Raw genomic sequence first — 24,575 nt, 5'->3', positions numbered from 1 at the left:
TGACATTCATCGACCCACGCTCGCCATGGACCCATCAGCCGCGCCCCTCTCCCGGTCCCAGTTCAGCCCGGCGGCGTCGGCGCTGCATCCCCCGAGCGCGATCCACAACACGGGCGTGATTGGGAGCGTCGCGACGGTGAGTACGAGCGACGCGAGCGCGACGAGCGGCGCTGGGCTGGGGTGGAGGGTCGGCCTCGTCTGCTTCCCTTCCCCCTGCCCCCCTGCCCACTCCCTCCCTCGGACATCGCTGCCCCCGCCAACCTCGCCTCAGCAGCGGCCGCTGACATCCCAGCTCACAGCCTGCTTCTCCGGCGCCATCGCCGGCATCCTGGGCCTCACCAACCTCTCCGGCTTCGCCCTGTACCTCCTCACCTCGGCGCTGACCGGCCTCACCGTCGCGGCGGTAAAGTGCAATTTCGACGTGGGCAAGTACAGCCCGCAGGCGCACAGCGACTCGGGGCCGCAGGGCGCCGTGCGCGTTGCGTCTTGGAAGGGCTGGGTCGAGCTCATGGGGCTTGGGCAGGAGAACCTGCTCGGGTTTTTGCTGTTCTGGATTGGGGGGTATGCTTTGGTTCATGGTGAGTGCCGAGGCCGAGCGCCGCAGGCGCGAGGCTGGGCTGTGGCTGAGGGCCGGTGGCCGCGAGGCTGGACACTGGGCGATGGGACGTGGGCTGACGATACAGTGTATGACTAGGACGTATGACTAGGACAACGATGTATAGACTTTTCGACGGCCTGGCGCGTGGTGGGGTGGGGCTTGGTTTGCCAGTGATGGCTTGAGACCCGTGTGAGACGGAGCAGGCGCGCGGGGTGTACGACGGTGCAAGAGGGCGGCGTGGCCGACGGGTGACGAGTGACGGGCGGTGGTGTGGCGAGTCTGGGCACCGTCCAGGCCGTCGCAGTCGCTGCCAATGTCGCGACGCTTGTGCTTGTTGCGGGGATTGACGCGCAGAGTCGCGGGTTGCTGGCCCGACTGCTGCGCCGACGAGGCAGCTATCGCGGAACAGCAGCGCTGCCCACCGTGCCACCCCACGCCGAAGACTGTAGTTGTTCTCTCAGAGTCTGCGCCGCGACGCGACGTTTCCCCATAGCCCGCATGCATAGCCTCCATCTCCAGCTACTCTGACCCTCTCATGCATGCCACAGCCGCCCGCAGCAACTCCCCCAACCCCCCACCCACCCCGCCGCCACTCCCACGGCTCACGTGACCCACCGCCCGACCGCATCGTCATTGGCGTCATGAATGGCCCGATGCAGCCAGCACCCATCGCACTCGGCACATCGACTCCACCCACCACACACTCATCCACGACCACCCCCGCCACACCGCCCGCCATGCCCCCCTCGGACGGGCCCAACGCGCCCGGCGTGTGCGCGATGCGCGGCAGCTGCGGCCGCGCGAGCATGTTTGGCGCCGAGCTCCCGTGCCCCGACCACGGCCAGGCAGATAAGGTGGGCTGGCCTCCCCCCCACCTCCGCTGACCCCCAGATCGACGACGAGATCGCCGAGCTCCTCCGCACCACCTGCGGTCCGGCCTGGACGCTGCCCTCGCACGTGTGCTGCACGACCGACCAAGTCCGCACCCTCTCGACGCAGCTGCAACAGGCCGCGCCCCTCATCGCCAGCTGCCCCGCCTGCGTCAACAACTTTCGCGCGTTCTACTGCGACTTTACGTGCTCGCCCGACCAGAGCACGTTCATGGCCGTCACGTCGACGCAGAGGACTACCGACGGCCGCCAGGCCGTCAAGAGCATAGACTACGCCGTGAGCGAGGAGTTCGCGTCTGCCTTCTTCACCAGCTGCAAGGACGTGCAGTTTGGCGCGACCAACGGCTTTGCCATGGACCTCATCGGCGGCGGCGCGAAGAACGCCAGCGCGTTCCTAAAGTACATGGGGGATGTGCGACCCGGCCTCGGGTCCCCGTTCCAGATCGACTTTCCCTACGGGACAAACTACAGCCGCAACGCCCTGTCCTGCGGCGACAGCGACATCAACGCGCGGTGTGCGTGCGCCGACTGCCCAGATGTCTGCCCGGTCCTGCCCCACCTCCCGCCGCCTGGCGGGCCGGGGTGCCGCGTCGGTGCTGTCTCGTGCGTCACCTTCGCCCTGCTCATGGTCTACTCGGCCGCCATCCTCGCCGGCCTGCTGTACTACTCCTTCCGGACGGCCCTGCGCCACCGCCAGAGGCGGTACGAGCGCGTAGCGCTCGTCGACCCGCCGCTCTCGCCGACTGTTGGCGGGCTGGACGGGCTCGTCGGGCGCGGCAGCGGCGACCGGGACGACGCGGACTCTGGCCCGTCGGGCTCGGTGCATTTCCGACTTGGGCGCGGCGCGTCCCTCCTCGACCCGATGGAGCACCTCCAGCCCAAGCAGAACCAGATCAACGCTATCCTCAGACGCTTCTTCTACCGCCTCGGCCTGGTGTGCGCGCGCCGCCCGCTCGAGACGTTTGGCATCGCGGCCGTGGTTATTGCTGCGCTCAACATTGGCTGGAGGTTCTTCGCGGTCGAGACGGACCCGGTCCGCCTGTGGGTCTCGCCGTCGAGCGAGGCCGCCGAGCAGAAGGCGTTCTTCGACGAGAACTTCGGCCCGTTCTACCGTACCGAGCAGGTCATCATCACGCGGCCCGACGGCGGCAACGTGTTGTCGTACGACACGCTCGACTGGTGGCTCAAGACCGAGGCCGAGATCAACGCGCTGGCGTCGGAGAGCGGGATCACCTACGCCGACGTGTGTTTCGCCCCGTCGGGACGCGGCACGCCGTGTGTAATCCAGTCGCTGTCGGCGTGGCTCGGCGACGACATGGCCGCGTGGGGCGACAAGTGGCCGCAGCAGGTCGAGCTCTGCGCGCGCCGCCCCGGCGAGTGCCTCCCCGACTTTGGCCAGCCCATCGAGCCCAAGATGGTGCTCGGTGGCGCCGGCGGCGACTGGCTCAACGCCAAGGCCATCTTTGCGCGCTACGTCGTGCAGAACTACGACGACGAGCGCGTCCGCCCCGCCGAGGAGTGGGAGCGCACGCTCGAAGCGTACCTCGCCACTCTGGCCCACGACGGGCTCAAGATCTCGTACTCGACCGAAGTGAGCCTCGGCGAGGAGCTCAACAAGAGCACAAACACCGACGTCAAGATCGTCGTCCTGTCTTACCTCGTCATGTTCCTGTACATCTCGCTCACGCTCGGCGGCAGCCTCCCGCCGCACCTCGTGTCTGGCACCGCCAAGACTGTGTGGTACAAGATCAAGCTGGCCGTCCACTCGCTTGGACTGATCAAGACGGCGCCGGTCGAGCCCATCGGCGCCGTGCCCCTCTCAAACCTCCCCACGACCCTCCTCATCCAGTCCAAGTTCTCCCTCGGCCTGTTTGGCATCGCGATTGTGCTCATCGCCGTCACGTCGTCGGTCGGCCTGTTCTCCCTCCTCGGTGTGCGCGTGACGCTCATCATCGCCGAAGTCATCCCCTTCCTTGTGCTTGCCGTCGGCGTCGACAACGTCTTCATCCTTGTCCACGAGCTCGAGCGCCAGAACGCGCTCTACGGCCCCACTGGCGCGCCGCCACCAGCGTCCACCGACGACGAAGACGACGACCTCCTCGAAGATGAGCTCAACCAGCGCGAGCGCTCCATCCTCCCGGCTGAGGAACGCGTCGCCCGCGCTGTCGCTCGCATGGGCCCGTCCATCCTCCTCTCGTCGACCACCGAGGTCGTGGCATTCGCCCTCGGCGCATTCGTCCCCATGCCCGCCGTGCGCAACTTTGCAATCTACGCCGCGGGGAGTGTCTTCCTCGGCGCCGTGATGCAGGTCACCGTCTTCGTCAGCGCCATGGTCATCGACCTCCGCAGGTCTCAGGCCATGCGCATGGACTGCCTCCCGTGCATCCGCTTGCGCCAGCCCGTCGGGCTGTACGACGAGCCCCAGCCGGCCGCTGAGGGAGCCATGACGCGCTTCATTCGTCGAGTGTATGCGCCCTTCCTGCTCAAGAGCGAGGTCAAGCAGCTCGTCCTCGCGGCGTTCGGCGGCCTCTTCCTCCTCGCCGTCGTCGGCATCCAGCGCATCAGCCTCGGTCTCGACCAGCGCCTCGCCCTCCCGTCCGACTCGTACCTCGTGCCCTACTTCAACGACCTGGACAAGTACAACGACGTCGGCCCGCCCGTCTACTTTGTCGTCAAGGACGGTGACCCGGCGAGTCGCAGCGGGCAGCAGGAGCTGTGCGAGCGCTTCACTACCTGCGCTGACCGGTCCGTCGCCAACATGATCGAGGCAGAGCGCAAGCGCCCCAACGTCTCGTTCCTCGCCAACCCACCGGCGTCGTGGATCGACGACTTCCTGCAGTGGACCAACCCAGCCTTTGAGAGCTGCTGCCGCGTCCGCCGGCGTGACCCGAGCGTCTTCTGCCGGCCGCGCGACTCGGACCGCCTCTGCCGCCCGTGCTTCGAGGATGAGGAGTGGGACAGTACCATGAACGGCCTGCCTGAAGGCGCAAACTTTACACGCTACCTCAGCCAGTGGCTCGTGTCGCCCGCCGACGAGTCGTGTCCCCTCGGCGGTATGCAGGGCTACTCGACGGCCATCAGCCGCGCAGAAGACTCGACCGTCACCGCCTCCCACTTCCGCACCTTCCACACGGCCTTGCGCAAGCAGTCCGACTTCATCTCGTCCCTCGCCGCGGCTCGCCGCATCGCCGGCGAGATCGCCCGCAGCACCGGCCTCGACGTGTACCCCTACTCGCTCTTCTACGTCTACTTTGACCAGTACTCGTACATCCGGGGCATGACGGCGCAGATCCTCATCGTCGGTCTGGCCGCAGTGCTCGTCATCACGTCGGTGCTCCTCGGCTCGTGGATGACGGGCGGGACAGTCACATTCACCTGCGCGCTCGCCGTCATCAACGTCATGGGCGTCATGGGCTTCTGGGGCGTGTCGCTCAATGCCATCTCGCTCGTCAACCTCGTCATCTCGCTCGGCATCGCCGTCGAGTTCTGCTCGCACATTGCCCGCGCGTTCATGGGCGCCGGAACCGGGCTGCTGTACGACAAGCTCGAGGGCCGCAAGGAGCGCGACGAGCGCGTGTGGACTGCACTCGTCGACGTCGGGCCCAGCGTCTTCTCAGGCATCACGCTCACAAAGCTCATCGGCATCTCGGTGCTCGCCCTTACCCGCTCGCGCCTGCTTGAGATCTACTACTTCCGCATGTGGCTCAGTCTCATCGTCTCGGGCGCGCTGCACGGCCTCGTCCTCCTCCCCGTGCTGCTCAGCTTTACCGGTGGCGCGGGCTACTCGCTCGAGGACACGGACGAGGACTGGGTCACGAGCCAGATGCGCCGGCCCATGGACTACGAGTATGCGCCGTTTGCCGACGACGACTCGATGATGGATTAGAACTGCCCATAGAGCCGCCATCATTAGCATTTCTGTATTGCATTGTAACTGTACAAGATGAATGCTGCATGCAAGGAACGTCTAGTTGTCTAGGGTTAGGGTTAGTCAAGGCGGAGGGCGCGGCGGAGCAGGCGTTGGCGCTGCTCGAGCTGGCGTCGGGTGGCCCATGCAGCGTCGATCGGGCTGCCGCGCGCGCCGCCAAGCGCGGCAGACACCTCCTTCTCGAGCTGTGAGGTCGCAACAAAGCCGGCGGACGTGGTTGCCGGGAGGGACGCCACGACCCTGGAGGCATGGGCGGCCGCGTCAAGCGAGTTGCGGAACATGTTAGGCGGCTCCTCGAGGAAGAGGACATCGTTGTTGGGTGTGGACGGCGAGAGGGCCGCAAGTTCGGCCCCTGGGCAAGTGGTGAGCACTAACAGAGGTAAGGTTCGGGGACCACTTACGCGTCTGGTTGGCGTCCGCGACCGTGGCCCACAGCCAGTCGTCCCATACGGCGCGCTCGGCCTCGGCGGCCCCAAGGCCCTGGCCCAGCCATTCCCACCACAGTGCGACGGCATGGCTGAGCACCACTGGCCGGCGGAGGCGCAGGCCGGCCTCCACAATCTCGGCGGCCTCGCGGCGAATGTCGTGGTCGTCGTCTTCGAGCAGGCGCACAAGCGTGCGGTGAAGGGACGCGAGGGTGGCTGCGGGCGCTGCGGGCGGCGGGGAGAAGAGGAGAGGTCCGAGGTGGGCAAGGCAGCGGAGGGCCGAGGAGCGGCATGGCTCAGACTGCGGTGTCAGCTGAATCCACAAGAGAAGAAACTAGCTGCTCACCCTGTTCTCATCCGATGTCTTGCCCAGGATCGTGGCCAGGGCGTCGAGGCCGCTGAAGTCCGAGCCGGCGGCGGTGGCACGGCCAAGGGCCGGGAGCGCAGCCTCACGCAGCGGGACACACCGCGTGCTCTTGACCGTCTTGAGGATGGCGTCTGCGAGGGGAGCAATTGCGGCGCTCGCATCGGCCGTTGTGGCCCAGGAAGAGAGCACATCGAACGCCTTGGTGCGCACGGTATTGCTGTTCTCCAGGGTGCTCAGCCTAATCACCGCAGACAGGATCTCGGGCGTCTGGAGTGCGACGGACTCCTCCACCTTGTCCAGCGCAGCGAGTTGGGCATCCTCTGGGATCTGGGGTGCGAGTAGGGAGACGACATCGCGGGCCACAATCGGCTGAATGAGGACACAAGCCGCTGCCGACTGGTGCAAGAGGTCAAGGCCTGGTCGGTATGGCTCCTGCGTCTGGAGGATGTTGAGTGCGACCCGCTTGGCACTTGGGATAAGAGCCGGGTTCGACGGCGTGGTCGCGTTCGCGTACGCAGTGACGCAGTCCAGGATGGCCTTGGGAATCACTGCGGTGCTCGAGTTGCCCCAGGCTTGCAGGCCATCACGGAGGCGAAGCTCAAGGATCCTCTTGTCCGACGCGGCTACTTCGTCCCAGTAGATGACGTCGGAGATGAGGCGACAGAGGAAGAGGAGACGGCCGTGGAGAGTGTTGAAGTCTTTCGAGTCGTGGCTCACTCGGGTTGCAGTGACCTTGGCCCGCTCAAGCGCTTGGCTCGAGGACAGCAGGGACGAGAGGGCCTGTGAGGCCACATCTCGGATCTGCCACTCCACGGAACCGAGGTACGGCTCGACAACCGGGAACAGAGAGTCGGCCGTTTGAGCGCCTTCAGGCGACCAACGCAGAGACCGCACAATGATCAGGATCGGGAACAGCGGTGAGTGCTGCGTGAGGGTTGCTGGCCCTTCCTTCCGTGCAAGTCGAAGGTAGTTGGCCACATAAGGGATCATCTCCGGGTACCGCCCATCCCACGCTGCGAGGGTCTGACGACCAGCAAGGGCGTTGCGCGTTCCAAACACCTCCTGGTAGCGTGCTGTGGCGAGTGATCGGTGGGCCAGGGTGGAGAACAGGATCAAGCCAACGTTGCGAACATTCCAGCTGCAAGTGGTTAGCAAGGCGTGGCATCCAACCAGACTCACTTTGACGACTCAAAGGCCCTCAACGCCACCAAGAGTGTGCGCTCCAGGTAACGGGACAAGAACCTCGTCTGCTTTCCATCGAGGAGAACAATCTTGAGAGTGTTCATGGCGTGCACCTTGGTTTCATCCTTGGAGGCAGGGCCAAGCTTCGCCATGTCTACCAGACGCTCAACAGAGGTGTCGAGTAGGGCCTCGTCGGACGAGACGAGCGCAAGGAAGGCGTATGGTAGGCCAGCTGAACGACGCAGGGTGGAGAGCTCCCCGAGTGCGATCGTGTCCAGTTCCTCCTGCACCCACAATTCGACCAGCCCAGCAAGCTCCTTACGGGGCTTGACGGCGTCCACAACGTAACCGAGGGCGGGCGCAATGCGTGAAAACGTACCGCGGTGCCGGATCTCGTGCAGCCAGACCAGGAACTTCCGCCCCGCTTTGTGGACCTCGTCCCGGCTCCAGATATTCTGGGTGGCAGACGCGTTGAGCGGAACCGTGATGAGTGCGGAGAGCAGTTCGCTAGAATATCAGCCGGCGCACAGAACAATCTACTCACGCAGCCTCCTTTGTTGCACGCCAACTACCAGACAGCAGGTTGGTGTGGTCAAGATCCTCGCCAGCATCCGCCTCGTCATCACCAAGCACGTCGTACGCACGGGCGATCTCGTGGGCGGCCGTCTCTTTGCCGTCCTCCGAGTCGGTGGTCGGGCCGAGGGAGATGACTTTGCGTGTAACTGCCCAGACACGATCAACGAGTGTAGAGAGGCGGTGAAGGACAGGGCCCCAGGCGGCCTGGGCTTCTGGGGTCTGGAGATCCAAACATCTAACCATTTCGGTGAGAGCGCTCAGAGGACCGTGGAGAGGGTACTCCACGATACCCGTGGCAAAATTCTCCTCAGACTTCTTGATGTGGTTCTCAAGCACGGTCACCAGGTCGTCGATGAATGCAGCGGCTACTTCCGGACCTGATGGGAGGACAACCTTGGTGAACAGGATGGAGAGTGCTGCGCGACCAGCGTCGGCCTGCGTTCTGCGGGGATGATTGATGGAAGCAGATGCCGAGGCAAGAAGCTCCCGAGTGGCGGGTGTGGAGAGAGTCTCATAGCCTGCAAGTGGAAGGGGCGCCCTTTCAATGCTGTCTGTGTCAGCTCTGACCAGTCGCTCGGACTCAAGCAGCTCACATCGATCGCGCTTGACCTCGAATATCCGTGAACTCGCTAGCCTGGCAGGCCAAGAGGAGAGTCACCCGCCGAGGAGTGTAAACGGCCTCTAAGATGTTCTGCCACTCGCTGAACACGTCCAGATACAGCTTGAGAGTCTTGAGGGCAAAGATACCACGGAGGGCAGGGTGCGATTGGCTGGCCTCCAGAGACGGGGTGAGGTGCTCGTTTACGAACCAGTCATGGAAGTCAGCGGCGACGACCAAGCGCTTCTCCGCCTTGGTCTTGATCTCTAGAGTCTTGCCACGCGAAACGTCACGGCGCGCTGCGTGCTCGAGTTCCTTGAGGTGCATGAGGAAGGCGTAGATGGCCGAGGCCATGTCCGTGCGTCCCCTGCGTCGTCAGCTTGGACCTCCCGGGGATGGAAGCTGTACTCACTCAGCGTGGGGGATCATCGTGTTCCACCTGAAAGCTTCCTTGACCTTGTCCATGACTTCCGCCTCCAGGACGTCCTTGCTCCTGGCAACGAGCTCAAACGCCATGATACGGATCTTGTTGTCTTCGTGAACGATGGCCTCGTGGAGTCTTTCCTGGGGGACCCCGCTCAGGGGGATAATGCCACTCGAGACACCAAGGGAGGCGGTGGTGATCCACGACGCGAACAAGTCCGGCTGGTCTTGGGCGTCGGTCGTGTCGAACATGTTCAGGAGCGTGGAGAAGGACCCGCGTTGGGCCTTGAACAGTGGAGGGAGGAGGTATCGGCTCAAGACCTGGACTGCTGTTCCGTCCTCGCCGGATGAGACGTACGGCAAGAGCGGTTCGAGCATAAAGCGGTCTTTCTCTTCATTGGTGCCCGTGGCCAGCTCCCTCCGCCTGCCGAGCAGAGTCACGATCGCAGAACAACGGACATTCGCCGAGTCGCTGACCGTCAAGTCTTCGAGAAGGCGAGGGAGGAGGTCCACCGGAATACTCTCCGCAGGAATCGATTCAGCCATGATGGATACAGCAACAATGTTGCCTCGCGCGCCGAGGCCGTCGCGGAGAACATCAGCCCACAGCGGCTGCAGGAGGTGCTGTGAGGCAGAGGAAGACGCAGGTGGAGGTGGGAGAATGGCTGCCAGGCGTGTCGCCGCCGTCATCGCCTCGGCAGAGCGCAGTGGGTGCGGCTTGACCGTGTTGGACAACGACTCCAGGAGGAGGGTCGCGAGCGGGGCACGGGGCAGGAGAGTGGGGCCGAGCTTAGTGTAGGTCACTGCGATGGCATGTGCTGCGTCCCCTGGGTGCTGCGTAACGGCCAGCGCGATCTGGCGGAACAAGACGATGAGATATGCGAGCTTCTCAAGCGCCTCGGCACCGGCGGGAGGCTGGAGGACCCTGTCAATGGCATCGGAGATGACGTTTCTGCGCGAGGTCAGTGAATGCGATGGCACGCGACTGTACTTGCCCTGTCAACAAGTCGCGAGGTGGGGTCTTGTGGAGGGCCTTGCGAGCTACCTCGAGCTCAGACATGGGTTTCCTCTCCATTATGAGCTGCTGTGATCGCGGCCCGAGTGTTGCAGCGAGTGATATCGTCGAGTTGTCGAATGTTGTTGTCGACCTGGTCGTCGATGGAGGAGATCAACTTTGTCCTCGACTTTGGCTCGCAAAAAAAAGGTCCCGCGTCACCAACAATCGGCATCTCCACCGAGTGATCCAGTTGCGACAACGACGCGAGCCCATCTCTCCTCCCTTCCACTCCATCGCCTTGCTTGTCAATAGTCTGACTCGACGTCTATCGGCAGCAGGCGACCCAATCGATCGATTCATACCCGCCATGTCGTCCGCAAAAGATGAAGTCAAGGAGGAGGGCGAGACCTTTGTCCACAAGGTCGCCATCGAGGTAGGTTGAGATGGCAATTCCAAAGACCAGCTCTCCTGACGTCCACAGATGTCGCGCATCATGAACTCGGCGACCCCAAACGACATTCTCGCCCAGCGAATCATCGAAATCGCCCGCGGAAACCGATCCGGAGCAGCCTTTGTCAAGGGTGAGTGGACACGGCGGCAACTCGCGGGCCATCACTGACGTGCTCCAGCCGTATCAACCTTTGGCCAGTTCCCCGAAGACGCGATCTTGACACTGCACACTCGCATCCTCACGCATGAGGCTATGCGTTCGGCGACGGCGGGCATCAATGTCGAGGGCATGGAGCATGAGGACGGCGACGTTCTCGCCGCTGATGCCCCGCGCCGCGGTGGTCTGCGGAAAGCTGGTGGCGACGGCCCCAAGTTTATCGCCCGGCCGGCATCTCAGACCTCGCAGTATGGCTTGGATAGGCTAGCGGCGCAGAAGCGCGCCGAGGCTGCTGGTATCAAGTCGGAGCCGCCAAGCAAGCGAGTGAAGGTCGAGGTTGACGAGGATGAGAATGGAGTGTCGAAAGCCGGAGGCGTGTTCAAGGGTGAGCCAGCAGCGCAGGAGTGTGATGCTGACGGTACAGTTCCCGCGATCCCCATCAAGCGCGAGACTGTGCGCGTCAAGCCCGAGGAGACAACAAGCCACGGCGGAGGACTGTCCGAGGCTGCCCGCCAGAGGCTCGAGGCCAGGCGGCGAGAGCGGAACATGCCGTCGTCGTCGACAACAGCAGACTCGCACGAGAAGCGTGAACACCGCGGTATCAGCGACTACCAGTCCCGATTGAACAAGGGCTCTTGGCAGGAGAGGGACAGGCGAGACGACCGGGGCTACGACAGGCGAGACGACCGGGGCTACGACAGGCGCGACGATCGCCGTGATGATAGGCGAGACCGGTCAAATGGCGACAATCGGGACCGAAGCTGGGCCGAGGGTCCAACCCCACGGACAGCACGATCTCAGCGCGACCTCGATGGCGGCAGCGTCCGTGTGCCGAACCGTGGCTGGGACGAGACGCCGAGCCGAGGGCGTGGGGCTGGAGGATGGGGCAAGGGTGGAGACAACTCCCGGCCAGGGAGAAGTTGGGACGAAACCCCTAGCCGAAAGAGTCGCGACGCCTCGCCCAGCAACGACGATGGTGAGATCCTTGTTGATAGCAAGGAGTGGGAGGAGGAGCAGGTCCGCCTCGACCGCGACTGGTACAACTTTGACGACGAGGGTATGGTCGCCGGTGACGAGGAACACAACCCGTTCGCCCAATGGGGCAGCCTCGAGGCGTCCAAGGAGCAAGAGATGCAAGCCAAGGTCAACAAGCGACAGACCGCCAGGCAAGCACAATTTGTGGGTACCCCCAAACTCTGACAGGAAACCCGCTGACGTCTCCAGAACGCCGACACCGACAAGTGGGAGAACAACCGAATGCTTACGTCGGGTGTCCTGAAGGCTGGCGACGTCGACGAGGACTTTGAGGAAGACCAGGACTCGAAGGTGCACGTCCTGGTGCACGACCTCAAGCCACCGTTCTTGGATGGGCGGACGGCGTACACCAAGCAGTTGGAACCCATCAACCCTGTCCGCGACCCCACTTCCGACATGGCTGTCTTTGCTAAGAAGGGAAGCACGCTGGTTCGCGACCGTCGAGAGCGCAAGGAGCGCGAGAGGGCAGCTGCTAAGGCTGCGTCTGTCGCTGGAACGACCCTCGGTAACCTCATGGGTGTCCGCGACGAGCCCGAGCTCGGCGCCGAAGGCCAAAAGGATGGCGTCGACGACTCCAATTACAAGGCCGACTCGCAGTTCGCCACCCACTTGCAGAAGAACGAAGGCGCCTCCGAGTTCTCGCGGACACGCACCCTCAGGGAGCAGCGCGAGTACCTCCCTGCATTCGCCGTGCGCGAGCAGCTCATGGCGACAATTCGTGACAACCAGGTCATCGTTGTCATTGGTGAGACGGGATCGGGCAAGACGACCCAGCTCGGCCAGTTCCTCTACGAAGACGGCTACTGTGCAAATGGTTTGGTCGCGTGTACCCAGCCTCGTCGTGTGGCCGCCATGTCGGTCGCCAAACGTGTCAGTGAGGAGATGGAGTGTGAACTCGGTGGCAAGGTGGGCTACTCGATTCGATTCGAGGATGTCACGTCCAAGGAGACAAAGATCAAGTGTGAGTTGACTCAAGGTCGTCGATGCACTACTGACAGCCTCAGTCATGACGGACGGTATTCTGCTTCGAGAATCGCACAGCGAACCGGACCTTGATCGCTACTCCGTGATCATCCTCGACGAGGCCCACGAACGCTCGCTGAGTACAGACATCATCATGGGTCTTCTGAAGAAGATCCTGACCCGCCGCCGTGACCTCAAGCTCATCGTTACCTCTGCTACCATGAACGCGGACAAGTTCTCCAGGTTCTTCGGCAATGCCGCGCAGTTCACCATCCCCGGCCGTACCTTCCCGGTCGAGATCTACCACCACAAGTCGCCGTGTGAGGATTACGTCGACAGCGCGATCAAGAAGATCCTCGAGATTCATCTGTCCCTTCCCAAGGGTGACATCCTTGTCTTCATGACAGGTCAGGAGGATATCGAAACGACATGCGCTGTCGTTGAGGAGCGTTTAGGCCTCTTGGACGAGGCCCCACCATTGGCGGTTCTGCCCATCTACTCGCAGATGCCAGCCGATCTGCAGGCCAAGATCTTCCTGCCAACACCTGATGGCCGACGCAAGGTTGTGGTTGCAACCAACATTGCTGAGACCTCGCTGACAGGTAAGGTCCCCGATTTGTTCCAATGCTGACCTTGCCAGTTGACGGAATCCTCTACGTTGTCGACTCCGGCTACTCTAAGGTCAAAATCTACAACCCCAAGGTCGGCATGGACGCGCTCCAGATCACCCCCATCTCCCAGGCCAATGCAGGCCAGCGTACGGGTCGAGCCGGTCGTACTGGACCAGGGTGAGTGGACAATGGCGAGAAAGAGCCATCTAACCGTCCAGCTTCTGCTACCGCCTGTTCACCGAGTCCGCGTATATCAACGAGTTGTTCCCCAGCAACATCCCTGAGATTCAGCGTACCAACCTCGCCAACACCGTCCTCCAGCTCAAGAACCTCGGCGTCAAGAACCTTCTCGAGTTCGACTTTATGGATCCTCCTCCTCAGGAGAACATTCTGAACTCGATGTTCCAGCTGTGGGTCCTCGGTGCCCTGGACAACGTGGGCGACCTCACCGACGCCGGCCGCATCATGGCCGACTTCCCTATGGAGCCGTCTCTGGCCAAGATGATCATTGTGGCTGCGGAGCACAAGTGCTCTGCAGAGGTCCTCACAATCGTGTCGATGCTTTCCGTCCCTTCGGTCTTCTACCGCCCGCCTCAGCGCGCAGACGAGAGTGACGCCGCACGTGAGAAGTTCTTCGTCCCGGAGTCCGACCACCTTACGCTTCTGCACGTCTACACGCAGTGGAAGAACAACGGCTACAGCGACCACTGGTGCATGAAGCACTTCCTCCACCCCAAGATTCTGCGCAAGGCACGCGAAGTCCGTGGTCAACTGGAGGAGATCATGCAGTCTCAGAAGCTGCCCATTGTGTCCTGTGGTACGGACTGGGATGTTGTAAGGTAAGTGTCATCTCCACCGAGGCGACTTGGCTGACAGTACTCAGGAAGTGCATCACCGCTGGATACTTCCACCAGGCTGCTCGTGTCAAGAACCTGGGAGAGTATGTCAACATCAGGACAGGCGTGAGTTTCATGCGTTAGTCGTGATACTGGTGCTGACTAGCCCCGCAGCTGCCCTGTGTCCTGCACCCCACAAGTGCCCTGTACGGCTTGGGCTACATGCCCGATTATGTTGTGTACCATGAGCGTGAGTAACAGAATTCTCCGACAAGCACCCACCTAACATCATCCAGTTGTCCTCACGTCCAAGCAGTACATGATGTGTGTCACGTCTGTCGACCCGTACTGGCTTGCCGACCTCGGTGGTGTCTTCTTCTCGATCCGTGAACGCAACTTCGACGGCTTGGAGCGCGCTCGCGCCAACCGTGACTTCAGCAAGAAGACGGAGATGGAGGCCGAGATGGCCCGCCAGCGTGAGGAGTGAGTACCCACTCATCATAGGTGTCCCATATTGACACATCCCAGAATTGAGCGCGCCGAAGCCGAGCGCCTGCGGAAGGAGGCTGCGTCTCGAACGCCGAAAATTGGCGGCATTGGCGGCGTAGCCTCAACACCACGAAGTGTCGGCGCGACACCCAGACGCGCCGGTATCGGTGCTGGAGCCCGAACCTCGGCGACGCCAAGGAGGAGAGCAGGTGGCATCTAATAGACATAGTGTATAGTATGCAGACCAGCTGCAGATGCTCGAGAATGTGCGTGGGTGGGGTAATCTATCTGATGCTGGAAATGTCGGGGCGTGATGGGAGGGAGGACTAGTAGTCGAACTGTCGTGGTTGCAGTGGCTTGTCGTGCTCAAACGTGCTCTCCATACTCTTTCGATGCTGTTCGTCATGATGCTTGTAGTCGTGGCTGTAGGCATAATCGGCGTATGTCTCTTCGCTACTGAAGCCAGCGCTAAGGCTCTTGTGGTGCTCGGAAGGCCTCGGCGGCCTGGCAGGGGGATCGCGGCTCTCAGGTGCCGAGGACATGAAGCCCAGCCCAAGCGCATTGGGGTGATCTCTGCGCCAGCGCTGCTCGTCGATGGCGAACCAGAACGCGGCCTGCTCGACGATTGCGCGCTTCCGGTGCCCGATGAGGCGCGAGTAGACAAAGTACAGACCCCACGTGGACGCGAGCGCGGTCGTCACGTATCTGCCGTCAGAGGTGTCGCGCGCTATGTACGCACGTTGCATAGGTCACTCCGTTGGCGACGATGCCAATGTCCTTGTGCGTTAGCTGGTCTGGGGGGTTAGGTCGAGGCGCCAAACAGGGGAACGTGACGCACAACCGGCTGGCGTGTCAGCGTGTCTCATTGGGTTTCTCGCTCACCGAGGACCTCGGCAAACTGATGGGTTGTTAGCCATGTGTCGGCTCATCGAACCCACCTGGAACGGGATCGAGAGCACGACTGTGAGGTTGAACTTGAAGAACTGGCAGGTCAGACCTGAGCAAGAGGATCAAGGGACCTACACCCATGCCACCGGCCGCCAAGATTGGCTTGGGAGTCAGTGAGTGCTCAACATATCCTGACTCACAGTGGTGTAGTGGGACGGGAGGACCGTCAAGCGAATAACAGTCGTGACCCACAGTCCCTGGTCACTCCAGAACACGACGCACTTGGACCGGGGCTTTCCGTAAGCGTTGTATGAGTACCCCGCAGGAGGCGGTGGCGGCGCGACAGTCAATAGGGTGCAGGCGAGGAAGACGTTGGTGCGCGCTATCCGCAGGGCCTTCTGCCCAAGGAGATACTTGTACAGGCTATGGCGTTAGTGGATTACATGAAGGGTGACACTTGCAAGAAGCCCATGGCCTCGCCGAGGAGGACGCCAGCAGCACCGAGGGCGAGTCCCCACAATCCCCAGATTGCACCCAGGAGGATCAGGACAATGTCTGCCGCGTTAGTGCCACGGGGGTTGTGCGCGCCTTGGCGTGCAGGGACGTTGCTGCTGTGCACTCACCTGCACCTAGTAGTGGCGGGATGTGGACGATGGCGCTGATGAGTATCGCAATCGCCCAGCCCGCCGGGAAGGTTTTGATGTCTTCTCGGTACGGCTCGACGGCTTCGACGACCTGAGGTGTGTCAGACACTTTCGGCAGGCGGCATTCACAGTGTCCTTGTACATGAGGAGGACAACGACGGCGGCGATGACGGGTATGGCGACGAGGTAGTACTTCCACCACTGTGCCCACCAACGCCAGGTGGCGAGCTTGCGCCAGGTGACGACGCCGTCGTCATAGATGGCGAGCATGTCGCTGTCGGCCTCAACAATGGCGCGTACTTCGAGGTCGGTGTAGTACGGGATCGTGACCTCGTCCATCCATGGCTCGAACTTTCCGCCGCGCGGCGCGGTGGGTATCCGCAGCGGTGGGCGCGTCGGTGAGCGGTGGAGGTTGCCCATTGAGCCGGGGGATGCGGATTAGAAGGGAAGACGGAGGGGGGAGGGAAGGAGGGGGAAGGCGGAACAGGCTGACGTCGGACTGTTCGATTAGTCGAGGGCGGTGGTGTGGTGATGGTTCGAGGTCAAGGCCGAGGCGTCGCTCGGTCGTTGTAGTGTCTTGGCAAGAAGAAGAGAACAGATGTGGGACGATGTCGTCGGAAGAGATACAGTGCGTTGTCGTTGAACGAGTGACGAGACGGGGCGAAGCGGGCCGTAGTGGGTACGTATACGCGTTAGATGAAATGAAACGAATGTGAGTGTGTCGGAGTTGCAGAGTCGCTGGCTGGCTGCGCTCGACGACAAAGAGGACAAGGTCAGGCCAGCCAGGGGAATCGAGCAGGTCAGTGCGATGAGGCAAAGTCTCGGCGGCGAGCCCGGCCCAGTTGTCGTGCGCCGCAGACGCCACGCCCGCCACGGCTTGCTTTGATCGCTTGCGTGTGGCTGTGGCTAATGACATGAAACGCACCTTTGAGGCCTTTGACATTGTATCAAGTCATCACCGGAGTGTCGTCGGTGGCTCTCGTTGTTGGTGTGCAATCATCGATTTGTCCGAGCGCCACATCCGAGGTAGCTTCTGAACACCAGCAGGCGTTCGTCCCCTCACATCCATCCCCTGGCATCCAAGCAGTCTTGCACCGTTTGCTTTGTTGCAAGCACTCACACCAGTTCACCAGACTTCTGTGACTGCTTGCATTCAATTGATTACCTGGTCCTAACCCCAATCCTGTCCCTCGGTCCCTAACCCCTTCCCTCGCGGCACCACTACCATTCTACAGCAACTCCCTCGCACCCTACCGAACAGCCTCTCCTTCTCCTTGATCTTCTTTACACCTTCTCGACGTGAGAGACAGCCTCCTTTTCAAAGTCCTTCTCATCGGTCGGCGTAAGCGAACCACTGTGCTCGAAGAACTGGTCGACCTTGGTGGTCTTGAACTTGCGAGCAGGCACGCGGTTGTTGAAGAGGACGTCCAACTCGCCAAACGAGCGGTGTTGGGTCTCTGGGAGGCGGAAGTAGGTGTACACCAGGCCGATGAGGCAGGTGCCGAGGTAGAAGAACGCAACCTTGACGTTCCATCCCCACTCGGTGATCATGCGCGGGTTGAGTTGACCCGTGATGACGCCTGAGATGCCGTAGGTGGCACGAGCCAGGGCGATCGTCGGGCCGCGAACCTCGGCGCCGGGGAGCTCACCGACAATGGCGTAGCAGAGCGGTCCGAGTGAGCATGCGAAGACGAGGTTAAGGAGCATCATGAACGCGCCGATGCCGTACAGGATGTTGGTCGACTGCTTGACGGACCCGAGGATGCCCATGCCGAGGAGGCAGAGGGCGACAGCCACCTGGCCGATGAGGTAGATCCTTCGGCGGCCCCACTTGCCCATGCCTCCCCAGACGAGGACGGTGCCGACGAAGAGCATCTGAGGGGTCAGAGTGTACCTCTTGGGTCCACTTACGCCGAACATGCCCATGTTGATGCTGAAAGCGTCGTCCTCATTCATGCCCGCGCGGGTGAGGATCTGGGTGGCGAGGCCGGTCATCGGCTGGCCGCACCAAGTCTGGATCGCGTAGGCTGAGGTGTCAGGGAGGCAACAGGGCGTGCACCTACTCAAGCAGGTAATCTCGGTACGGCGGAGGTTGGATCCGCGAAAGCAGTTGAGGATGCCCTGCTGCTTGGTCTCGTTCTTCTCAATCTCGAGGGTATGGCGGATGAGCGCGACCTCGGCATCGATGTCGGCCTCGGTGAAGTAACCCTTGCGAGCGGTGCGACGGATGGCGCGGCGGGCCTTCTCATCCTTCCCCTTGCGGATGAGGAACCAGGGGGATTCGGGCGCGAAGCACGCGCAAACAAAGAGGGGCACGGGCCAGATCCACTGGAGCATGAAGGGGAGGCGGTAGGACATGTAACCATCAATGTGGAGCGTGGCCTTCACGACACCGCTACCTACGAAGTGATCAGCATTCTCCGCGAACCGGGCGATTTACCAATGAAGAGGCCGCACGCCCAGCAGATGTTGACAAACGATGTCATGTGTGCGCGGAGAGCAGTGGGTGCGATCTCACTCGCGTAGGCAGTAGTGAGTGTTTGGAAGACACCCCAGAAAAGGCCGCATGCCTGGCGGTCAGCGGTGCCACAACCCACCACTCACAAAGTTGCCAGCGAACAGCACCTTGACGTTGGTGGCAAACACGGGGAGGAAGATGGCGGCAGCCATGCCGACCATGGCGACGAGGTAAGTCGGCTTAGATCCCCAGTGGTACTGGGAGTAGCCGTTGGCCATGAGGCCGATGAGCGAGCCGACGCCCGAGGCGTTGCCACACGCGGCCTGCCACGATGCCGAGACCACGTACGTGCCGTCGGGCTGGAGGTCGCCGAAGCGCTTGAGGAACCACGACTGGCCCCAGTACGAGCCGTTGATGGCGACGTCGAAGCCCTCCATGATGAGCGCGACCGAGAGCATCATGGAGAAGAAGATACCCGGACCAAAGTTCTTGAGCGCCTTGCGGAAGCCGAGCGCCATGTCGCGCTCATGCGCCGCCTTGGCCTGCGCGACGAGGTACGGGTCCATGCCGGTCGCCTCATTGTGGACCTCGAGCTGGTTGTTGTCTGGTGGTGCCATGGTCGGTGTTCGTGCTTGGCAGTGCTGATAAGCCAGGCTGGTGGTTGCGGGCCAGTTCTGATCGACATCGACAGCAAGTCTTATAGCAGAGTCTGCGACCAGCTGTCACAGTCCATGCGGGGCACCCGCGGGGCACAGGCGCGGCGAGCGGCGCCGAGGTGAGTGCCTGTGTCGGCGCTAGTGAGCGGAGCTGTGGCTGGCGTGGGAGTGTGAGCGACATCAAGCAGGGTCGCGTGCATCATGCGGCGTGGTGTGCTCGGGTAGCAAGGAAATAGGCCGGGTGGAGCCGGCGGAGGTCGCCGATATCAGTTGCGGGAGGGGAGGAGAACGGCGGCGGTGAGCGCGGGCCGAGGTGCTGTGAGCCCCGGACCGAGGTCGCCGGGCGGTGGGTCAACACCCAGCGGTAAGGCGGTGGGCGGGTCAGCTGGCCTCACCCCCGACCCATGTGGTGCGTGCGCTGCCTTGGGGCGGCGGTCTTGGCGTGCTGGAGTGGGAGACATGATGCAGTGAGTCGCCGAGCCGGGTACTTGGCCCCATCTCGGACACGGCTTCCGAGAAGCGACTGCCTTCGAGGTCCCCGACCTCCGACGAGTATCCACCAGTATCCACCAGATTTCCAACCACCGTGCATCTGCGTGGTGGGAACTCGGTGTTAACCTCGGTAATGAAGGCTTAGCAGTGATGCAATCCCGTCCGTCGATCGGCGACGGGCTCCGTCATAGTCCTCTCAACGACGACTGACCTACCGCACGTCCCCCACCCGGCCCCCCACTCGGCCCGGGGTCGGTGCCGTCCACCCATGACCACTGCAACATGACATGTCGCGAGTTTCGGACTAGTTCCATCGATCTTCCCGCCATTCATCGGGCCGGGTTCGGCATGGCGTTGGTGTCCCGAGGTGGGGGAGGCAGCGGGGTGGGGGACAGTGGCGCGGGCTGCCACATGTCGTCGTCGTCGCTCACGTCGCCTCTTCCCCAGTATTGGGAGGGACAAGGGGCTACATGATTCATACACACAGTACACCTCACGCTTGGATCCGCTCTCTCGACACCTCTCTCGACACCAGCTCTAGGTCGTCATCGTAAGTCTGCCACTCAGGCTGGTGGACAGCGATGGTCGGTCTCTGGTCGTCAGCGCGGCCGTGAACCGAACCCACCTCGCACCACTCGTCGTGCCACGCCACCATCTCCCCACCAGTGCGCTTCGTCTCGTAGATCCACATGCCGAACGCATACACGGACAGGGGGATGAACCCGGCCTAAGGTCAGAGTGCCACTGGGATCCCACTCACGACAAGCAGTGGGAACGACGTGGGGATGGTCGTCGCCGAGGCCACGAGCCGCTGGATGAGGGGGATCACCGAGCCGCCACTAGTGGCCGCAATCACCACCCCGCCCGCGATTGCCTTGTTGCTAGTTCCAGCTGTGGCTACAGCAAAGAAGAGGGGGAAGCACGCCGCCTGCGAAAGAGAGAGCAGGTATAGGCACACGATCCCGCCGGTGCGCGTGATCACCGCGACCAGGACGGCGAAGACGGCCGCGAGGAAGGCGTGCATCGCCAGGGCCGCGGATGGGTCCATTTTGCGGAGGTAGGTGTACGCCGCGAGCTGTGCCGCCGCGGCGACGGCGACCGCGCCGAGAGCGAGGTCGGGGGCACTGTACGTCGGCACGGCGGCCACGCTGGCAGTGGACTGGGCGAGGAACCTCGTCGTATGTGCCACGAGGGAAGCCTGCGCGCCGAGGGCCAGGAAGCCGACGGGGAACGCGATGAGAGTCGCGACCCACGACGTTGTGCGGCCCGCGTTCGTCGTGCGTGGCGGTTGCGGCAGCGAAACCCCCCACACCGCGCCACACGTGAGGAGGGAGAGCACCGTCACCCCGAGTGCGGCGTACCCCGCGTTCGTGGCCGAGAACTCGCCGTGCACGAACACGCCCTTGCTCGCGACCACCGACCCGAGGACCCGTGCGAGCGCCCCGAAGCCGTTTACGAGGGCGAGGTGCGCCGCCGGGCGTGGGTCGCGTGCGATAGTGCAGTTCGCGACGAGCTCCACGGATGCGATGCCGGCGGAGAGGAGGGCGGCGAGCCCGCACGCCTGACGTCAGTAGCGCACGGAGACGCACTCACCATGCCGAAGCTCTTGAGCACCGCCGCGGCGATGAGGACCCCCGAAGCGAGAAAGCACGCCCCGAGGCCGGTGTACGCTGCGCTCTTGGCTTGGAGGGGGGTGAACCCGTACCCCGCGGCGAGGAGGAATGGGGCGTAGAAGGCCGCGTGGAGGCTGTCGGCGCGCGACCCCGTCAGATGCTGCGCCGCGACATCGAACATCCCCCGTGCGAGGCCGCAGAGCGCGAGGAGCACGCCAGAGAAGACGAGGGCCGGGCGTTGGGTTGCTGGCGGCGGTGGTCGTGTCAATGTCATGGTGTATGCTACCCCATGTCGAGTTGCCTGTGCTGGGATTAAAAGTGCCACGCCAACTCGCGCGCGCCGCTCGTCCGCGCCACACCGGGCACGCCTGACGTGCGAGCCGTTTCGGAGTCGCCGTGCACGTGCATATCCCCGCGGCGATCGTCGCGCGTCGATATCGTGTTCGGTGTACCGCATGCGTTGCGAGGCTGCGTCGCGCCGGATCTTGTGGGACCGGATCATGAAGCGAAAGGAGATGGGAAGCTGTGGTGAAAGGTTGTGCCGCCGAGGTGTGACTCCGCACGGCTACCTGCTCGTGCGGGCGAGCCTGCCTGGTACGCTTCGCATTGGCTCTCCCTCTCGCTCTTCCTCGCACTCCCGATACTTGGCCCCGTTGGACCAATACGCGGAGGAGGCATCGAAACCGTAGGGAGCGCACGAGTCGAGTCCGTCCCGCCCGCACATCTCGCCCGTCGCCTCTGCTGCAAGCATCTCCGTATACGCTGCAGTGTTCCAGCACGTACCGGCTGATACTGAGTGCAGGGCGTGGATTTGATGATGATCCGAGACGTTGATAGTCGGCTAGAGTTCGGGGAGGCTGGCGAGAGGCGAGTTTGGTGTACGTGTTCTGTGCCACACAAGACTCTTGTGTACGGCCGTCGACACCGCATCAGACTCTTACGGCCGGCGACACGCCCGATCGGCATCATGCCCGCTCGCATTGTTGACTGTTGGAGACTCAGGTGCTTGGTGTTAGGGGAGCACATAGGTGTGAATTGAGTGACGGCGAGGACACCCCCCCCCCACTTCCGGCTCCAACACCCAACCACCATCTGAGACCTCACGGCCCGCTTCGCCGTCCCAGAGATTCTCCAAAGACCCGACGACGAAGGCATACGGTCAATGCGTCAAGGCTTGTCATTTATGGCCAAGCTCCTCTCCTGTAGAGTGTGCAGGTTGAGTCTGTTGCCTAACTGCGAGTGGTTCCCTCGTTCTGGGGAAGGGGAGTCGGAAGGCGTCAGGAGGTAGTGGCACACCAGCACTCACCACACCTTCCGTTCTATGAGCGCCTGTCCTACTGGCTGCTTGAGGGTCAATCGATTAGAGCTTTGTGCTTGCCTTGTTCACCTGGCGTCCATCTGGAGGTAAGCACCACGGCAGGTATCAGTGGTGTGGCAGTGATCGACGCATCCTCGAACACACCCGCTGTCGTCAAGTTATCACTCGCCTTGCCATATGTATACCTTCGGCCCTGTGGGTAACCGGCACTGCTCCGCTCTGCCCCTCATCAATGCCGACAACCCGCACAGCCGGGCGCAAGAGGCGCTCGACCCCGCCTCCACAACTCCATTCCGGGTGCGGCTCTTCGGTGCCAAGTCAACCTGCCGGCCGAGCCACTCACCCACTCACCCACTCACGCAGACCTTGCGCACCCCGCACCCACGCACCGGCCCACGTATCCGTCCTCGTGATGGAAGTACAGAGCACGCCGCGACCCGCGAAGCCGCGACCCGCCTGTCCAACGGCACCTCGGCAACGCGGCAAGTGGCACGCACGGCACGCTCGCCTCCCCGCAGCGCTAATACGTGCCCAGCCTCTGGGCACGATATGCGATTGGCACGGGCGTGCAGTCGACGAGCGGGAGCCCCGGGGCGGGCCCGCGTGGAGGCTGCTCGTAGCAACATGTCGCGAGAGCAACATCGCCGGTAACGATCGGGGGAATGCCGACCTGCTCCAGCGTGTTAAGTCCGGTAAGCACCGGGTTGACGCCGAGCGGTTCGTCTCCTCCACCAAGCGAACAGCCACTGCCGCACACGTGGGGCCGCTGTGCCTTGCTCCTGTTGCTTTCTACGCCGCGGGAGTTCAGCGGCCAAGCCCTGTCGGGCCGGAAGCTTGGCGGAGGCGGACTGCCCTTGCCGCCTGGGAGACGGCGCGTCGTCGGGGGCGAGTCGACAGTCACGTAACATCGTACCGAATGGGTTGCCGACCATTTGACCTGGCCGACGAAAAATGTGACCACATCGCTGTGTATTGGACCACGGGGACGCAGGATTCGCCCTATGCACGCCGGATTCGCCCTCGTCAACGAAGCCCATGTGCTCGCATTTGCCACTGCAGGGCTTAGCCGCGCCAGTGGCATGTGCTCGTGCTAACCATAGCCGCGGATGCCAAATCAAGCGCGCATGCATCCACCCAGCAGAAGCAGTCGGCTTGCCGGACGTGGCCGCGAGGGTGGCATGGGAGCGCCGAGTCGAGCTGTCGGGCCAAGGCCGACCGGCGAAATCCAGGGCCTGCCGCGTTGCCGCTCGTGGATTTCCACTCCGCCGCGGGCCGAACCCGGCAAGCGGCCTACTCTGTCGAGCTTGATGCTGATAGCGCTTACAGGAATGTGCGTGAGGAAAAGGTATATAGGTGGCGTGGGTTGCCGAGGTGTTGAACAAACAGAACAGACAAGACAGACAACTGTGCATAGCCAGCACCGCCGCCACAACACACAACACTCCCTAGCCCCAACCACCCACCCCACGCCACACACAATGACCCTCTTCTCGCGCCGCATCTCCTCGCTCGACGGCTACTCGTGCGCCGACGACCAGCCCGCGCGTCTCCAGTCGCGCTCTGTCTGGCGTGCCAAGAACGCGCTGCACGCCATCCCCGTGTCCACCAAGCGCGTGTTCAAGCAGCAGCGTGACGGTCTTGCGTGAGTCGCCCGCCCTTGACACCTTGAGGCCCCCACTCACACCCCGCAGCCGCCTCATGGGCAAGGACGACCCCGACGAGCGCATGCTCCGCCAGATCACGGTCATCGAGTACAAGTACATGAGCTCGGAGTGGTAGCTTGCCTCGCATAGCCTCGCCTTTTCGGCACCCGAGCCGCCACGCCACCAGTCAACGAGCTGGCCGACGACGCCCCGCCCCGCCGCCCGCCGCTCCCACCCGCCGCACGCCACACGCATACACTGCGAGGCGACAGGCCGGTCACGCGCACCCGCGCCATTGTAGTTTGCGCCCGTAGCGCCCATAGCACGCACATGCATGT

General features: G+C 62.8%; 8 protein-coding genes across 8 annotated transcripts; 4 read left to right on the top strand and 4 right to left on the bottom strand.

The window, feature by feature from the left end:
• Positions 1 to 25: 25 nt before the first annotated feature.
• Positions 26 to 694, top strand: Q8F55_008269 (uncharacterized protein; the record flags this gene model as incomplete). The annotated part of the gene is made up of 3 exons (XM_069356666.1): positions 26 to 136; positions 293 to 578; positions 684 to 694. 3 exons carry the CDS (start codon positions 26 to 28, stop codon positions 692 to 694), a joined length of 408 nt encoding a protein of 135 aa, XP_069206507.1.
• Positions 695 to 1,335: 641 nt separating this feature from the next.
• Positions 1,336 to 5,374, top strand: NCR1 (niemann-Pick type C-related protein 1; the record flags this gene model as incomplete). The annotated part of the gene is made up of 2 exons (XM_069356665.1): positions 1,336 to 1,452; positions 1,490 to 5,374. 2 exons carry the CDS (start codon positions 1,336 to 1,338, stop codon positions 5,372 to 5,374), a joined length of 4,002 nt encoding a protein of 1,333 aa, XP_069206506.1.
• A 101-nt stretch (positions 5,375 to 5,475) lies between these two features.
• Q8F55_008267 (uncharacterized protein) lies at positions 5,476 to 10,047 on the bottom strand (the record flags this gene model as incomplete). Its single annotated transcript, XM_069356664.1, has 8 exons — positions 5,476 to 5,768; positions 5,818 to 6,142; positions 6,188 to 7,346; positions 7,388 to 7,897; positions 7,935 to 8,513; positions 8,560 to 8,931; positions 8,977 to 9,939; positions 9,983 to 10,047. 8 exons carry the CDS (start codon positions 10,045 to 10,047, stop codon positions 5,476 to 5,478), a joined length of 4,266 nt encoding a protein of 1,421 aa, XP_069206505.1.
• Positions 10,048 to 10,351: 304 nt separating this feature from the next.
• Positions 10,352 to 14,745, top strand: DHX38 (Pre-mRNA-splicing factor ATP-dependent RNA helicase PRP16; the record flags this gene model as incomplete). Its single annotated transcript, XM_069356663.1, has 12 exons — positions 10,352 to 10,417; positions 10,466 to 10,565; positions 10,614 to 10,976; positions 11,016 to 11,770; positions 11,816 to 12,587; positions 12,631 to 13,191; positions 13,230 to 13,377; positions 13,419 to 14,039; positions 14,084 to 14,162; positions 14,211 to 14,286; positions 14,333 to 14,519; positions 14,565 to 14,745. The coding sequence occupies 12 exons, from the start codon at positions 10,352 to 10,354 to the stop codon at positions 14,743 to 14,745; spliced, it is 3,909 nt and encodes a 1,302-aa protein (XP_069206504.1).
• Positions 14,746 to 14,851: 106 nt separating this feature from the next.
• On the bottom strand, positions 14,852 to 16,477 carry Q8F55_008265 (uncharacterized protein; the record flags this gene model as incomplete). Its single annotated transcript, XM_069356662.1, has 10 exons — positions 14,852 to 15,230; positions 15,265 to 15,319; positions 15,364 to 15,369; positions 15,408 to 15,423; positions 15,464 to 15,508; positions 15,549 to 15,575; positions 15,614 to 15,836; positions 15,869 to 15,968; positions 16,037 to 16,148; positions 16,187 to 16,477. 10 exons carry the CDS (start codon positions 16,475 to 16,477, stop codon positions 14,852 to 14,854), a joined length of 1,254 nt encoding a protein of 417 aa, XP_069206503.1.
• An 864-nt stretch (positions 16,478 to 17,341) lies between these two features.
• Q8F55_008264 (uncharacterized protein) lies at positions 17,342 to 19,132 on the bottom strand (the record flags this gene model as incomplete). The annotated part of the gene is made up of 5 exons (XM_069356661.1): positions 17,342 to 17,932; positions 17,969 to 18,084; positions 18,121 to 18,456; positions 18,498 to 18,627; positions 18,662 to 19,132. 5 exons carry the CDS (start codon positions 19,130 to 19,132, stop codon positions 17,342 to 17,344), a joined length of 1,644 nt encoding a protein of 547 aa, XP_069206502.1.
• A 1,024-nt stretch (positions 19,133 to 20,156) lies between these two features.
• Positions 20,157 to 21,550, bottom strand: Q8F55_008263 (uncharacterized protein; the record flags this gene model as incomplete). The annotated part of the gene is made up of 4 exons (XM_069356660.1): positions 20,157 to 20,255; positions 20,289 to 20,390; positions 20,424 to 21,224; positions 21,257 to 21,550. The coding sequence occupies 4 exons, from the start codon at positions 21,548 to 21,550 to the stop codon at positions 20,157 to 20,159; spliced, it is 1,296 nt and encodes a 431-aa protein (XP_069206501.1).
• A 2,522-nt stretch (positions 21,551 to 24,072) lies between these two features.
• On the top strand, positions 24,073 to 24,373 carry Q8F55_008262 (uncharacterized protein; the record flags this gene model as incomplete). The annotated part of the gene is made up of 2 exons (XM_069356659.1): positions 24,073 to 24,236; positions 24,286 to 24,373. 2 exons carry the CDS (start codon positions 24,073 to 24,075, stop codon positions 24,371 to 24,373), a joined length of 252 nt encoding a protein of 83 aa, XP_069206500.1.
• Positions 24,374 to 24,575: the final 202 nt, after the last annotated feature.

This window comes from Vanrija albida (genome assembly GCF_041260175.1).
Source record: "Vanrija albida strain AlHP1 chromosome Unknown contig_6, whole genome shotgun sequence".
Lineage (NCBI taxonomy): Eukaryota > Fungi > Basidiomycota > Tremellomycetes > Trichosporonales > Trichosporonaceae > Vanrija > Vanrija albida.
Note: the sequence above shows the minus strand (reverse complement) of the source record. Positions and strands in the feature narration are given on the sequence as shown.